This window comes from Aquila chrysaetos, chromosome 4 (genome assembly GCF_900496995.4).
Source record: "Aquila chrysaetos chrysaetos chromosome 4, bAquChr1.4, whole genome shotgun sequence".
Classification (NCBI taxonomy): domain Eukaryota; kingdom Metazoa; phylum Chordata; class Aves; order Accipitriformes; family Accipitridae; genus Aquila; species Aquila chrysaetos.
In genome coordinates this window covers 46,985,208-46,999,900 of record NC_044007.1, presented here as the reverse complement: position 1 = coordinate 46,999,900, position 14,693 = coordinate 46,985,208, and the positions used below count along the sequence as shown (strand labels likewise).

The window sequence follows — 14,693 nt, the reverse complement described above, 5'->3', positions numbered from 1 at the left end:
GTGCCAGGCCATGTAGGGTGACAGCTGTCACCAGACGTACCCAGCCAAAGAGTTGAGTACCTCATTTTAGCCCTGAGCAGAGGCAACACCCTGGTACATTTTCTTTTTCATGTAATTTGGCAGCCACAGAGCGTGAAAGACTGCAAGCCATCGTAGCTGGCACGTCGATCTGCGTAGCGGTGGGATGTGCAGATAAAGCTTTTGGTGATCATGCTACAGCCGACTGATTTGAGGGGCAGCTTGGCCACAAACGGGTGTAGTTTAGAGGGAAAACGTACCTCGCTCAGTCCTCCGTTACCCACCTGGCAGCAGGAGAGAGGGAGCCAAACAGAAAGCGTGAGTAACTTCCCAGGGCTTCATAGCAATGACAATGACAAATGGCTCCAATACCCTGATTTGTGATGGGTTCATAGATTCTAATCAAAAAAAGAAGAATTGTCTAACGTATTTTATAATATTTTTAGGATTGTTAGACAAGGAAGCATAAATCTGTCCCTTTTAATGAAATCCACCTGAAATACCTGACATACATTCAAGTGCCATTGATTTCAAATGACAGTACTAGTATGTTTAAACTCAAGCATGTCTGTAAGAGCTTTGCTGGACTAAAATCTTAATGAAATGTATACTAAAATTTTGGAAATAATATAAATTAATACTTCTTTAAATTTTTTTTGTGTATTCACCAACAAAGGAAAATCTATCAAGGAGGAATTCTGTATCAGTTGGGCATGTTTAACCTAGATTTAGTTAGACCTACTGTATGTTAAGTAAATTTGAATTGATTATGAAAGCCCTAATTTAGTCGCTTCCCTTGTTTGATTAAATGTAATCTCTTCTTCCTCGTCCATTTAGTAATAAATGGAAAGATAACATTGTAGAGTTCATGGTTCAGGTGGAATACAAAAAATGCAGTAGAACAGATGAGGATTTTTGTATAAGTAGATCCATTTAATGGTAAGAAAGCTTAAGCACACAGGCTGTTTTTAATATTTTTTTTTTTCACTACCTAGAAGATAAACTTCCACTACAGTTTTCTTTTTTATGTTTGCTTAGGGCAACATCATTTCTTGACAACTGATGTTTGAAGTAATCTGCCTCCTTTGAGATTAGTGATATATCCAAGATTATCTATATCTCACAGCCTTTCCATTCTAAATCAGCTGCGTGATAGAAAGAAGACTTCATTTTTTACTGCATAAATAAATTTTAATTTCTTTGCTTTGAGTTGAAAAAAAAATAGGTATAGTCCATCTCTTCTCTCACACTTTGACTATTAAGAGAGTTACCTACCAAACAGAAAATTACTAGTTGCAAGTAAATTAAAGTTACTAGTTACAATAAATTAAAAATACATTGGTTTCCTGCTAATGAAGAGACTAAAAAACACTTGAAGAAAAGAGGGAGGGTCAAGATCAATAAAATTGACATATGGATTTATAGTAAACAACAAAATTTTGTCCTAAATTCTCCTTTCTCCAAATGTATCCAGAATACACCTCTTCCACAAATTAACCTGTTGACAGAGTTGTAGGTGATGGAATTCTGCACTGTAACTACTAATTACTCTTTTTCATCATCAAAGTAGTAAAAGGCAATAGGAAAAGAGGTTCTGAACACAGGTAGAGACAGAAGGGCAGGATGTAAGACTTGAAGGGTGTCTGAAAACTTTTTAGTTTGAGGAAAATGTAAAAATCCTTTCAAACTGAACCAGCCATCTTTCATTCCCCCTTACATTCTGCAGAGAGGGTAACTGAGTTACAATGCGCTGGCAACAGGCAGTCTCCAAATGTTGTTTTAACAGCTGAAGGAGTCCACTGAAGGAAATAACATTTGTTATTTGGAGTGTATTTTCGTGCATTAATCTTAATTCTCTGCCGTTCAGCCGGGGTCTCCTCCAAGTATGCATTTTTTGGTAACAATTGCTATGGAGTGAGTGGCAGCCATCTGTAATGCTGCTCATCTGCGTTGTCCCACTTCTGTCCAGATACTGAACTTTATTTGCATTTGCTAATCACTATCTGTCACAGAATGTGCTCAAATATGAAACACTCTATGACAGTGTTTAAATATTACTTAATCTCATGAAAGTTAGATTAGCAGACAGTGTTTGCCGTAGAAGATCCAATAATGCAGATGTTTTTAGCTTAGCTGTGACTTTAGAAATCACTTAACAGAAAATCTAAAGGGAAATGTATAGTTTAGCAATTGCTTGTAGAAATAATTTACATTTTTTTCAGACATCAGGCAAATGAGGGAGATCTTCTACACCTGGATAGCTGTGCTGTTTACAGAGTGCGAGGCCTGTCTGAAGGGTCCACGAAGACTGGCTGGGCTGCATGATTTTGGATTGCCTTATACCACCCAGGTGCTAGATACAAGCAGCTTTTACTCCTACTGCCTAGTGATCATCTGCTGACACTGAAGAAACAACTGACAGATTTCTATAGTTTTACAGATCCATTTCAGAAAGGGCATCTTTCTCATGCTAAGGGATAGTTCCCTTTTCAGAGGGAAATGTGAGTAAGGCAACAAAATTAGCAACAGCAATGAGAAGTTAAAACCAAACTTGTGGTGTTTTACTTTGTTGAGGGAATTTAAGGCAGGTTTTAGGAGAGCGAAAGCTCTCCTGCATCTGTAAGCTAGTTTGTTACACTGCAAACTCTTCTTAGCATCACAGTAGTATGTAGAAGTCAGATTCAGGTTTTATTGGACTACATGTTGTGCAAACAAAGTAAGGAGATACTCCTTCTTCAGTGAGATTAAAACAATCATCTCAGGGATGGATAAATAAATAAATGGGCATAGCAGGTATTATAGAAAATGTGTAGCAGAGAGGATGAAAATTAAAATGAGAGGAATGTAAGGTTATGCAAAGTTTACAAGGTTGATATTCTGTTACTACATTGAAAAGACTACAGGTATCATATTAGCTGTAGGCATAAATTTCTAATAGTACAAATGAATAGCGTGGAGCTTGCAGAGGCCTATGTTTTACTCTGCCTTTTCCAGTGTTGATAGTTTGATTTGGCAGCATGATATAATAGATGACTCTGCTTACTAGGTGAGTAAATGTAAAAAGAACAGGATTTGAAGTGATCAGTGGGGCATTATACCCAGATGTAATCTGCGCGAGGTTAAGCGATGCAGTGTGAGAGGCTGTGACTATGACAGGATCTGGTAGTAGCTGATACAGATTAAAGTATTTATTATTCATATTTTATATAAAACCTGAATTATTCTATGCCATGTAGTAGTCAGAACAGAAAAGACATCTTTTCTTAATGTTTAAGGAGCAAGGTGCGGGATTCATCTCAGTTAACTTTACCAGCTCTGAGGTTACATGTCTCATGTAAACTTGTCGCTTTAGGCTTTGTCTGTAGTCAGTGAAGAACTATGGGCACCTTCAAAGCACTGTTCATCCCACCTGTCTCCAAACAGCTGCTTTAAGGTGCCTTTTTCTTTCCCTGACATTAGAGGGAGCCTTGATCACCAGCTGACAGTAGACATCTGATTTTTGACATTTAAATTTAGGTGGGTGAATTCTTGTCCATGACAAGTGGCTTGAGTAAAGGCCAGAGACTTCAGTCTTTTGTACAGCAGTCTAACAAACTCTCCTTGTGATTTTGAGTTAGATATTTCAGCAGATATTTTCAAAATTAGTAGATGTTGTTAAATGTCTGGCTCTTGTCCATCTTCTATTTCCTCCTCCACTTTCCAGACTCTGTAGAGAGATTTGAAATTCATGAATAAAATGCAAAATAAAATAGTGTGGTAGAATTGTTGTTTATTCAGCTTCAAGTGGAACAAAAGTGTTTCTGAAAAAAAAAAAAAGCCCAAGTAGAATTATTTATAGTACAAATGCACAGCAGTTCCTTGAGACTAATATTTTATGGTGGGTGGGGGGCTGTGTAATTTCCAATAAGTCATTTTCTCAGTCTTCTGCCCTACCTTTCTGGCATACCAGTGAATATCAGGGTAGCTTATGAGGCTTTCAGGTTAGAGTTAACACTGAAACCAATATCTTTTCTCTCAGATGTGTTAGTGTACTGATATTATTAGTCCCACGTCTGCTAGCCTCTGGATATTTCCCTTCCCAGGACCATCATCAAAACTAACTCTGGATATGACTATGTTATGAAAAATACAATATCGGTGGGAAAAGAAAAAAAACATGAAAATCTGACAGCCACATAGTATCAGTACTGGATCATGTGAAAAAAAAAGACACCAACCCCCATTGCAGCCTCATTCATTGGGCCAGCTGTTTTCCTCCATGCTCTCTCATTCAAGAGTTTTCCACTACTAGGCTATAGCAATTAAAGTTAAATTGCTGCATGGAATTCAGTTCTCACCGTTAGGGAGTCCGGATGTCTGGTTCATCCTCCGGGGATGTCCTTTTGTCAGTGCTGGGGAGACCATCGCAGTTCCCTGCGACTGTGGAAGTAAACTAGATACACTCATGGTCAAATTGCTGTGTTTGTTCCTCCGCTCTCATCAGGTGCAGGACTACTTGAGAGGTACCCCCAAGTAGCTCTGATGACATGATTTGTTACCCTTTATATTCCCCTTTTCCACCACCACGCTCATGCACTCCCAGATAAACAGCCTGTCCCTGTTTATTCTTTACCCACTAGCTCCAGTGTTGCTGATTTGACATCCTTATTCATATTTATGGTAGGGTTGCCCTAGTAATTTCTGCCTTGGTCAGCAGTGCTGTTAAGCTAGTAACCCTGTTTGTGCTGTTTCTTGGGTTGCTATCTTGTTAGTGTAGCTGCAAGTCAAGGTTAGCCATCCGCATATGCATTACTCCCTTTTTGCTGTTTGTTACGGCCTGGTAATTTCTCACGTTGTTACAGTTCAGGTTCGACAGTGTGCACACATACCCTCGCACCCAGAAGCCAGCCTGGTGCAACTGCTGGTGGAAACACCTTGTCCATCATTTACTTGGTCTGAATTACCAGAGACAGCCCTCATGGCCAGGAACAGCTAGACCTTGAGAGAAACATCACACTTAACCTTCTGCTTTCTGCCTGCCCTTCCCCTCTTAATAAGGCCACAAAATACTTGCACGTGTTGCTGCATCTTCTGGCATGTTGCTCTGTATTTCTTCCTTGGCTGCCTTACCGTGGTGACCCAAATGCTCATTAATCCTTCCGTCCTGGACCAGACGGTGCCCTGCTTTCTGGTGACTTCTTCCATTCTCTGCCTTGCCTGGCCTCTGAGCCATGTGGAGAAGCTGCCCAGAAAGGGTCAGGCCATCTTCCTGGAGATCATTCATCTCCCCTTTACCCAGATTACCTCTGTAGCAACTTGACAGTGAAAACTGGTTGAATAGGAATGGGAATGGCTGCATTAAAAGGATCAGAGACCTATGCCAGATTTTTTACGGGCAAGCTTCCCCCAGCTAGAAGACAAAAAGGAAGAGTTCAGAGAGGTTGTATGCTCCACCTACCTGGCTTAATTCAGAACGACACTCTGAAGACAACCTGCCAGCATACAAGGTCACCTGTAGAAGTTTCCTTTTAATACAACGGTCAAATACATATTTAGGTGTCAGGATGGAACTGCGTCTTTCAGTTTTTGCCAATTATTTGCTAGGGAACAGCAAGAAGAAGTGGAAAAGTGCCTTATTTAGTGCCTGAAATAGTTGCTGCTGCTGTTCCCGCTCACCTGTATGGTGTATCTTCCTCCTTGGGCTTTCACATGTGGTAGCAGGGCACTGGAGATTATTTTTTCCTGAGGTAGAAGAAAAGAAACCCAATCTTAGGGAAAAATTCTAGACTAAGTACAATGACAGCATATCTGGTTTCATTTATCTATCTAGTATCAGCTTACATTTCCCTGCCATCAGACCATCATGTCACACTGCAGTCTGAGACAACACCTGCAAACCAAGCAAGTAAAAATAAAATTTTGAGGATTAGAATTAAATTTCTCTATCCACAAAAAAATGCATGACCTTCCACATACAGATGGCTCTTGATATGTCATAAGACATATTGTCATGCTAAGTAATAAGAACTATGCATTTGTTTCCCTGGTAAAAAAAGAGAATTTGCACCCTGAACCTCATGATTTGTTCCTTATTGACAGTTTAGTAGGACAGTAGGTAATACTTAAGATAAAAAAAGGGATGATTCTTTGAGTTCAGGTTTGAACTAAATCCAAATTTTGAATGAGTGTAGGGTATTTTTATTTTTGGCATGGTCCACCGCTTCTGGAAATGCCAGTCCGCAGCAAGCCGATCATACTGCCACAGTAACAGGGGCAAACAAGATTTCTGTTTGGGTACGATATGAAGGGTGAGCAGTGATTGTCCTTTAAGCTGTCCTTGTAGGTAAAAACAACCCCCATGAAATTCAGCTTCGACGGGACTTTATCAAAGAGAGAGATTTAACAAATCGTTTGGCAAATATATTTAGAAGATACAAAATACGACTTTGGGATCACTTTATTAAGTGTTCTTTGTTTAAATGTAGCTCGTCTACCCTGACTCAATTACAATTCTGTAAAATATTTTGCTTTCCATACAAAATGCTGAAAAGGATTTTCAAAATGTCAGTACGTGTGAAGCACTTAATATTCGTAGGATCTTCTGAAAAGCCCATCTGCTATGCAAATTAATATCTAAGAGTAATTTCTGAATGGGGATTCTTAGAGGCATGGTTCAGAAAAACAATTAGCATATGTTTACCTTCCAGTGATTTCCGTATAGATTTTTACTTGAATACTTTATGCAATGAGGAATGATTTCCCAAGCTGAAGCTGTACACGTTACAACTAATAATATCGATATATTGTTTGCTTATTAATGTTCCTCCACCAAGTTCAATTCTCAGTGGTGGAAAATAGATTCATTCGTTTAATTATTCATGAAGCGTGTCCTATGTGATTGTGTTATCCCCCACCCTGTGGGATGAGGTGACTTTTTTTCTCAGTTGCTTTCAAGAGCACGTGTCCCCACTGACTCTTTCTGTCCTGTCCCCTAGTGCACCTTGTGGACATCTGGAATGTGATAGAAGCCTTGCGGGAAAACGCACTGAACAACCTGGATCCCAACATCGAACTGAATGTGGCTCGCCTGGAGGCTGTGATCTCAACTATCTTCTACCAGCTCAACAAACGGATGCCAACAACCCACCAGATCAACGTGGAGCAATCCATCAGCTTACTGCTCAACTTCTTGCTAGCAGCCTTTGATCCGTAAGTTTGCCTGCCTTAGCCATGTGTGGTTCCCTCCTCTCCTGACTGGTGAAAGGATTTTGCTTGCTCCAGAAATATCTTTGGAAAACAATTGAACAAGCTAAATTGTGACCCAAATAATGAGCATGTGAATAGTGCTAACTAGGGAGAGAACCTAAATTAAGGACCTCTGCTTTCCTTTCTGTCAAGCCAAATTCAGCACAACTGTGTTTTCATCCAGTTACTCAGACTTGTTCCAGTTTACATCAAAGAAGAATTATCTACAGAAACAAATTTACATCCACTTCTAATTTGCCTTGTTATTTATTGACACACCAGTGGCTGACACCACTGCAATGCCTCTGCAGCAGTGCCATGGGTTAATAGCTCATTATTTTGAAAGAGCTCATTTTCCTGCAAGTTCTTGCAGCTGTAAGCAATTTTTTTTTCTGGCTCATGCCAGTGCAGCATGATTTTGAGACCATGACAGAAATAGGATAAAGACCTGGAGGTGATGAAATTCCTGTTATTACTGCATAGGACCCATATTACAAAAAGGACAAGTTTGAGACAGAGTGAGCCACTTACCTTAACGAGTATACTGCGTATATGTGTTACAGTTTCTGAATACAGAAGTCATCAACCTGTACTGCAATATTTGCAATCCTCATAACCGAGTTTTTGGAGAACAGTGGTTAAGTCTGACAGATGTAGATGACCTATTGCCTCTTTATGGCTTATACTTTGAAAATTCAGCAGCTGAAAACACTGGCCATGACGCATTAAAATAAGGATGCTGCCGTTCTCCCCCTCCCTCTTTCCCGTCCTCTCGCTTGAGGGCCCCGGTGCCGGTGCTGGGTGTCATCGAGCACCTTGCAGAGCCAGACCAGCCGGTGGCTCAGTTGCCGTGGCAACGGGGAGAAAAAAGTAGATGTTCCACACGACGAGGCTGCACTCAGCTTCCCCTCCGGCCCCTCCAAGGGGAAGAAAAAGAAGCCAATCTGTTGTGAAACCATAGCCTTCAGGAATACTTTTTTCCCCTCAAGGGCAATAAAAGAAGGAACAGGCATTTTAATTTATACCATTGTGGCTGTGACAAGAACATTAAAGGACGATGAAAATGGCCAAACACATGCATTGCTGCATGCCACAAGCAAACTGCTTCCTGGCTGGTAAACACAGGGAAAGACCCAGGACTGCGTAAGCAAGATCTGCAATAATGTGCTTGTTTTGTAGCTCACTGTAAAGGGGTAAAGATCTCAGCTAGACGTCAAGGCAGCAAAGTGGAGGAGAGGAATTAACTCCCCTGTAGGGAAACAGAATGTCCTTAAAGGGGTAAGGTTTTGCTTTCCCTGAAAACATCCCATGCGCTGTGGGTCCTGACCTGTTTCTGGGCTCCCACCAGGCCGTCCCCGGGGTGAGGAGGCTGGGAGCCTCGCTCCATTCGCCACTCAGCAAGTCAGTCTGTCGTGCTGCCTCCGAGCAGGGGGTGCACAGGATGCGCTTCCCAGAAGGACGGAGACACCCAGGAAGAGGCTCCCGGCTCTGGGGTCTGAGATAGGAACTGGCTGCCTATCACCCCATTTTAAATGCACCAAACGTCTGGGATGAGGTTCAGGTGCAATATGAGATATCTAAGTTCAGGCTTCATGGAGATGTGTGTCAACTAGATCTCTCTTTACTGTAATGGGAGTTTGGACACCTATCACAGATAGAGACATCCAAGTTAAGCATCTGATTCTCAAGATGTATGTAGGTAGTGCAGATTATTGAAGTTTTGGGTCGGGTGTTGATTTAGCAACCACTGGTGGTCCAGATTTCCCTGTTTCTGGGAAATAGAGGGAGGGAGGTGGCTCTACATGTTACAGGGACGGTGTGAGAGCTGCTGGGGTCTAACCAGAGCTGATGTCTCTGCTTCCCCTGTTGCTCCCTTCCCTCCTGTCCCCTGCAGTGCAGCAGAAAGGTCCTTCTCTGCTGAAGGCTACAAGTTGGTAGAAGGAGGGGCAAGGTCTTTTCTTGTGGTCCCATGCTCAGAGGGAAGCAATGCATTGCATATAGGGGGAACAGGGGTGGAACTGTGAGACAGGATGAAGTCTTTTTCTCACTCTCCCCCAATTTATAGAAACTGGACAGTTAAACTAAATTGACTGCAGTCTTCTCTGACGGAAAAAAGGGGGGTTACTAGGTGCGTGAATCATACTGACATCATGACAGTCACCCCTTAAATAATCCTGTTATCTTTGATCTGGGTTCACTCCTCTATTTCTTAGCCTTGTGTTTTAGGAAACAGTTGGCCTGCAGAAACGCTATCCAAGTTTCTAGGTGGCTACTGAGGAATTATTTTTCATGTTTATTAATGACTATCAATATGATCACATTTGATTCTATGAATGCAGACAACAACGAAAAAAACCAAAACCCTAAAAAGCCCAGAACAGCTTTATGAGACCAAAACAGTAGTCCAAGACCAAATGGCTCTTCCGTATAAATGAGAAGGCTGTTCTAAGTGATCATGGATGTTTTTGGTGTTTGCAGCTATGCAGAGCGGTGTCTGCTCCTGCTGTACTGGGAACAGGTCCAGAAAAGCTTGTGCGATTTCTCATGTCCCGTTTGAAATGCAAAGAATGAGAGTGGAGAAATGGAGTCCACGGCTTAACATATATGAAAGGACCACAAGGGACAAGTTAATGTGTAATTTAAAATCTAATATGCCTACCACTGTCTCGTTTATTTCGTTCTAGTTAATATATACTGCCCCACGTGTACTGTGCTGGCTGAAGATCCTCCTCCAAGCTTTAAACAGAGCCGCTTCCTTCATTTATAGCCCACTGAAAACCTGGCAGGTTTCTCTGCCCTCTGGCAGGGAGTATTTCCGTAGGCCTGCAATACAGATGTCTTCTCAGGAGCTAGAACCTGACTAGCAAAACTTAAGAGGAACCACGGTGCACTGCTGTGGCGTGTGGGCCAGCTTGCCCACTGCCTGTGCTGAACTTTCATCCCAGTTTTTTTGTGATTTTTTCATGGCCTTGGGGATTCATTAGGCCTACAGATAATTGTATTTCCCTGCTGCTCAATCCTGAAGGGAGGAAAAAGTGGAGAAAAATTATAGTGTATAAGATTTCACGTGATGCTGAGTGTGATGCTCCGTCATGCTAAGCCAAAACTAAACTGCAACCTTATAAAACTGCAAATCAACAAAATCAAAATTCACAAACAGAAATGCTGCTCCAATTAATTTGCCATTAGACTGTGAAAGTCAGCATCTTGTGGTAGAAGACCCCAACAGACCAAAATCAGTGAGCAGAATGAGGCGGTCAGACTCTAAAAAATATGGACAAAAACATGCCTGATTTGTGTTTTTAACTGCACGTTAAAATTGGGCAATAGCTTTTGCTTCAAGGTCTAAGGTGATTAACTGGCTTTATGAAATAATAGCATACTTCCTTCGCTGGCACGCAAGTACTATATAAAAAGATGACAAGTTCAAACCCCTCTGAAAAATTCATCCCAGTCTGGCGTCAAAGCCTAGGCAGCTAGGTGGAATGTTAGCCTCATTCAATCGAGCTGTTCCCAAAAAGACTCTTTTTAAACAGACTGTAAAATATTCTGTGCTAATCATCTTCAGCACTGACTCAGTATTGCAATACAGCTACTCCTGCTGCAAAGTTTAAGTGACAAGAAAATAGCTGATTTTTCTCTGTCCCTTGACATACCTGTACTGTGAATGGAGCTGTGAGCTCTGGGCTATGAAACAGACCCAATCTGGCTGGAGGGGCTTGACTTCTACGAAGAAAAGAGGACATATTCGTGCCCTTGTTTAATAAAATGCAATTTGAATCATACTGAGTTTGATACATAAAGGTGTTCAGTGTCTGTTTTGGAAGTATCACTTCTTGCTCATCCATCTATTCAGAGCTGTAAAGTGTTTAATTCCCTCTCTTCTCCACCTTTGCTAATCACTGAAAACCATACAGGCCAGCTAGGTTTTATGAAGGAAGTCCAGCAAAAGAATGCATTTCAGAGATTTGGCCATTATGCATTTTGATCTCCTAAATGAAAGAATTTTGCTTGATTCCAATAAAATTTCCTCTCTGAAACCTGTTTGTGAAAATGGGAATTTGTAATTACAGCCTCTGACATTTCGGAATTGGCTGCCCTGTGGGCAGTAGGAGGCCCACAAGTAACTGAAGAAATTTCATTACTTTTGGAAAAGATAACTTATAGCATTGGGGGAGCACCACTTCATACCTAGTTAATGAGAAAAATTGTATTTTCTCGATGTCCATTTCATGGGACACATTTGCTGTTTCTAAAGATGTGATGTTATTTCTTTATAGCTTTCCCCACCATATGGCTGTCTCAGTAGGAGTATTGCTAGAGATCCTGACAAACATCAGTGTCATCCATTTGGTACCGCTCTCCTTGCTGACCTGAAAGGCAAATTCAGGCCCTGGAGCTAGACTTAGCCTTGCATGGTCTGTGGATTTTATCAGGCAGTCCGTGGGGCTTCCTTGCTCTGCGGAGATGCTGTCTCTCTCTGCAGCCACACATTTGAAGAGGAAACCTTCCGCTCTGCTCTGGTGTCTAAAAGCATGTATTATTTTTCACCCTTTTTTCTCCAAGCAACAGAAGATAACCTTAAGCCCTGGCCATCATTCTCTTCCCTAAGTACTCCATTCTGTGTTGTTGCTAAGTGCATATCAGCTTCAAGGTTTGCTGTTGCCACCATTTATGCATCTAGTGCTTTTCTATAGGGATCTGAAGAGTAACCTCAATAAGAGAGGTGCTATACAAAATCAAAATATTTTCTGTCCTCTCCTATTTCCACTAGTAAAATTTATATCTCTTTGCATTAACCAGCCTAAAGCTTCTTTCAGGGAGCACTGACTTCAACAGAGATCTTCAGGCTGCTGTGAGCTACTGCTTCAGCATTTGCTTTTACGCAGCAAACGCTGTGAGGCCCTAGTGCTGCCAGTCAAGGGCATCTGTAGTGCTTAGACATAGCTTAGGGCACTTCTGGATCCAAATGATATTGGCAAGTCTTAGGCCCCATTATCCTGTCGGTTCATCAGTTATATATATTTATATATGCATGTGTGTATATGTATGCACACACACACACATATATATTTGGGAGGCGAATTGAATTTACACTGGCTCTAGTGATGCTTTTATGAATACAAATGACTGATAGAAAATACAGCGTCAAAACTAATCAACTCAAATGGAGAGATTGAAGAGATAAATGAAATCTTTTCTTTTTCTGTTCCTCTGTTCCATAACCATTTGAGTATGGGAAAAGCTGATGGCTCTGGGGTGGAAAGCTGAAGGCGAGTTGATATGTGTCTGCCATTCAAGAATATAATCCTATTAATAAATGTAACTAAACCTACTGGGAATAATAATCTAAATCTGAAGCACTTCCACATAGGCTTTATTTTTTCCTCTAATTCTTCCACTGCTTCTTAATAACGCCATTGCTTCCACTTAGCATTTATTTTTCTTAACAACACGTTTAAAGGCAGGTGAAAACCTCATGATGAAACAGTGCAGAAAAACTCCCAAAGGTCTAAAGGGTAGCACGCACAAGAAGAATACAAAATGACCAAATCCTCAGCCATAGCAGTTAGGTGGTGGTTTACACAAATTAGAATCCAGTCAACAAAGGATTGGAATACAGAAGACTGGAAATTCCTATACTGTGATTTTAATCTTATGAAACCAGTCAAAGAGGACACAATGTAATGAAAAAAAAAAAAGTACACGAAAGCTAGCATTAAAGAACATAGTAAAGATTAATTTCTTAAATATTGAAGTAGCGAACTTATTTTTGTCTGTATCTCCAGTTGATTTTCTGCCAAAAAGCATAATTTTAAATGAGTGTAAAGAATATTTAGAATTAATATTTAGAATCATGTGTTATACTGATGTAGAACTAAATCCAATTCACTGAACTTTAAAGATTATTAGCTAGCCAAACTTAGGGAACTGACTCATTTTCTAAAGTCTGAGTGACTTAATAAACATAGCAGTGAAGCATGTAGCGTGCTTTAATGTACTGATACGAGTATACCATTCATGTCTACTATATATGTATACGTTATTGTATTAGTCTGGTTTGGGGTTAGCAGAGAGAGAGAGACAGTCACAGGCTCTGTGTCTTTCCAGAATCAGTTTATCTTTTAGTTCCGATCAGACACAATTTTCTTCATTACAATTATGAGTGACTATCAACAGAGTAATTTCAGAAATATTGATGAAGAGCTAAATTTCTATATATTGCTATTGCCAATGCAGTTTGACTATCTTATGTAAGACATAATTATATATATTTTAACAGGAAATCTCTTAAAACCTAATGTTCCATGATAGAGTAAAGAGTGAAGGTCACAGAAACTCCACTTCCAAAAAATGATACAAAACTTTATTATCTGGTCCCATCATTAGCCCTATCAGTAGAATTTAGAAGGAGACATGGGTGCCATTTTGCTAAGGTCACAAATATTGGCTGACTGTCTCTTTTTTAAAGCATGATGACAATGTGTTCTCACTGATGTCATTAAACAGGCATATGGGAAGCTATTAAGTAATGCTGAGGAGTTTGGATGACAGATAAAAGTTGCTCCAGTGCAGCTGTGGACTCACTGCCTTATAGTAAGACTCTGAGAATTCCAAGAAAAAACAAATTTCACCGTTTGGATGCCAAAAAAATGAACACTAAAAAGCAGATGAACTTATGAGAGCATGTTCACCTTCATCTTTGGAAAGCGACTGGACGTTACAGCATTTTTGTTCTGCCATTCCTGTCAACACTGGACTTAGTTTTGCCTAAACTGGGGGGATAGGTCTTTTAGGAGCTGAGTGCCTTGCAGTGTGTGAAGTCATGTATTACTCATGCAGCTCAAATATACAAGGTTTCTATAATGGCAGGTAATCACTGGGGACCACCACGACTAGAGGGAGAATGAGGATAGCAAGAGGAGCAATAAAGTTAAGCCGTTGCATGCTTCAAGGCGGTTGAAGGAAGAATTGGCAATGTGTTAAAGGTGAACACAGCATCCTGAGAGTGCAGTATATGATCTGATCCTTCCAGGGAGAAAAAAGAGTCTTTTATTTTTACCTGAAAGTGACTGGGTTTACAGAAAACACTGTCTTTTTGCCCCAAGGCATACTCCTATATGCATTTGGGGTTTAACAGCATTATGCATTTTAAGTTGAAAATAGAGAGCCAGGCATAGCCTCAACTTGAACAAACCAGGGACAAGACTCTTCTACATATCACAACAAATGTCCTTTGCTCATTCTGGATGCAGGTATATTCCCCACTTTTCAGCAAAGTCCCTCTTAATGGTTCATGGGTGTCAGGTGTATAATTTAAAAGGCAATTGTCAGGACTTGTTAACAGATACAATAGGCAGCTTGTGGAATCATGCAAGCCCTTTCTGCTTTTTCACTTTTGTTCCCAGTGTTGATTTTTGCACTTATTTGCAATCTTCTAGGGATGGAAG

General features: G+C 40.6%; 1 protein-coding gene across 50 annotated transcripts in view; it reads left to right on the top strand.

The window, feature by feature from the left end:
- Positions 1-14,693, top strand: part of DTNA (dystrobrevin alpha) — a 234,484-nt gene that overhangs the window by 155,363 nt on the left and 64,428 nt on the right. For all 50 annotated transcript variants that reach the window (XR_003922936.1, XR_003922934.1, XR_003922931.1 and 47 more), the window contains one exon: positions 6,993-7,206. Coding sequence is in view for 44 of the 50 variants with exons in the window: in XM_030011176.1 (XP_029867036.1) it covers positions 6,993-7,206 (214 nt within the window). In the remaining 6 variants the exon portion in view is untranslated. The remainder of the gene's footprint in view (positions 1-6,992; positions 7,207-14,693) is intronic.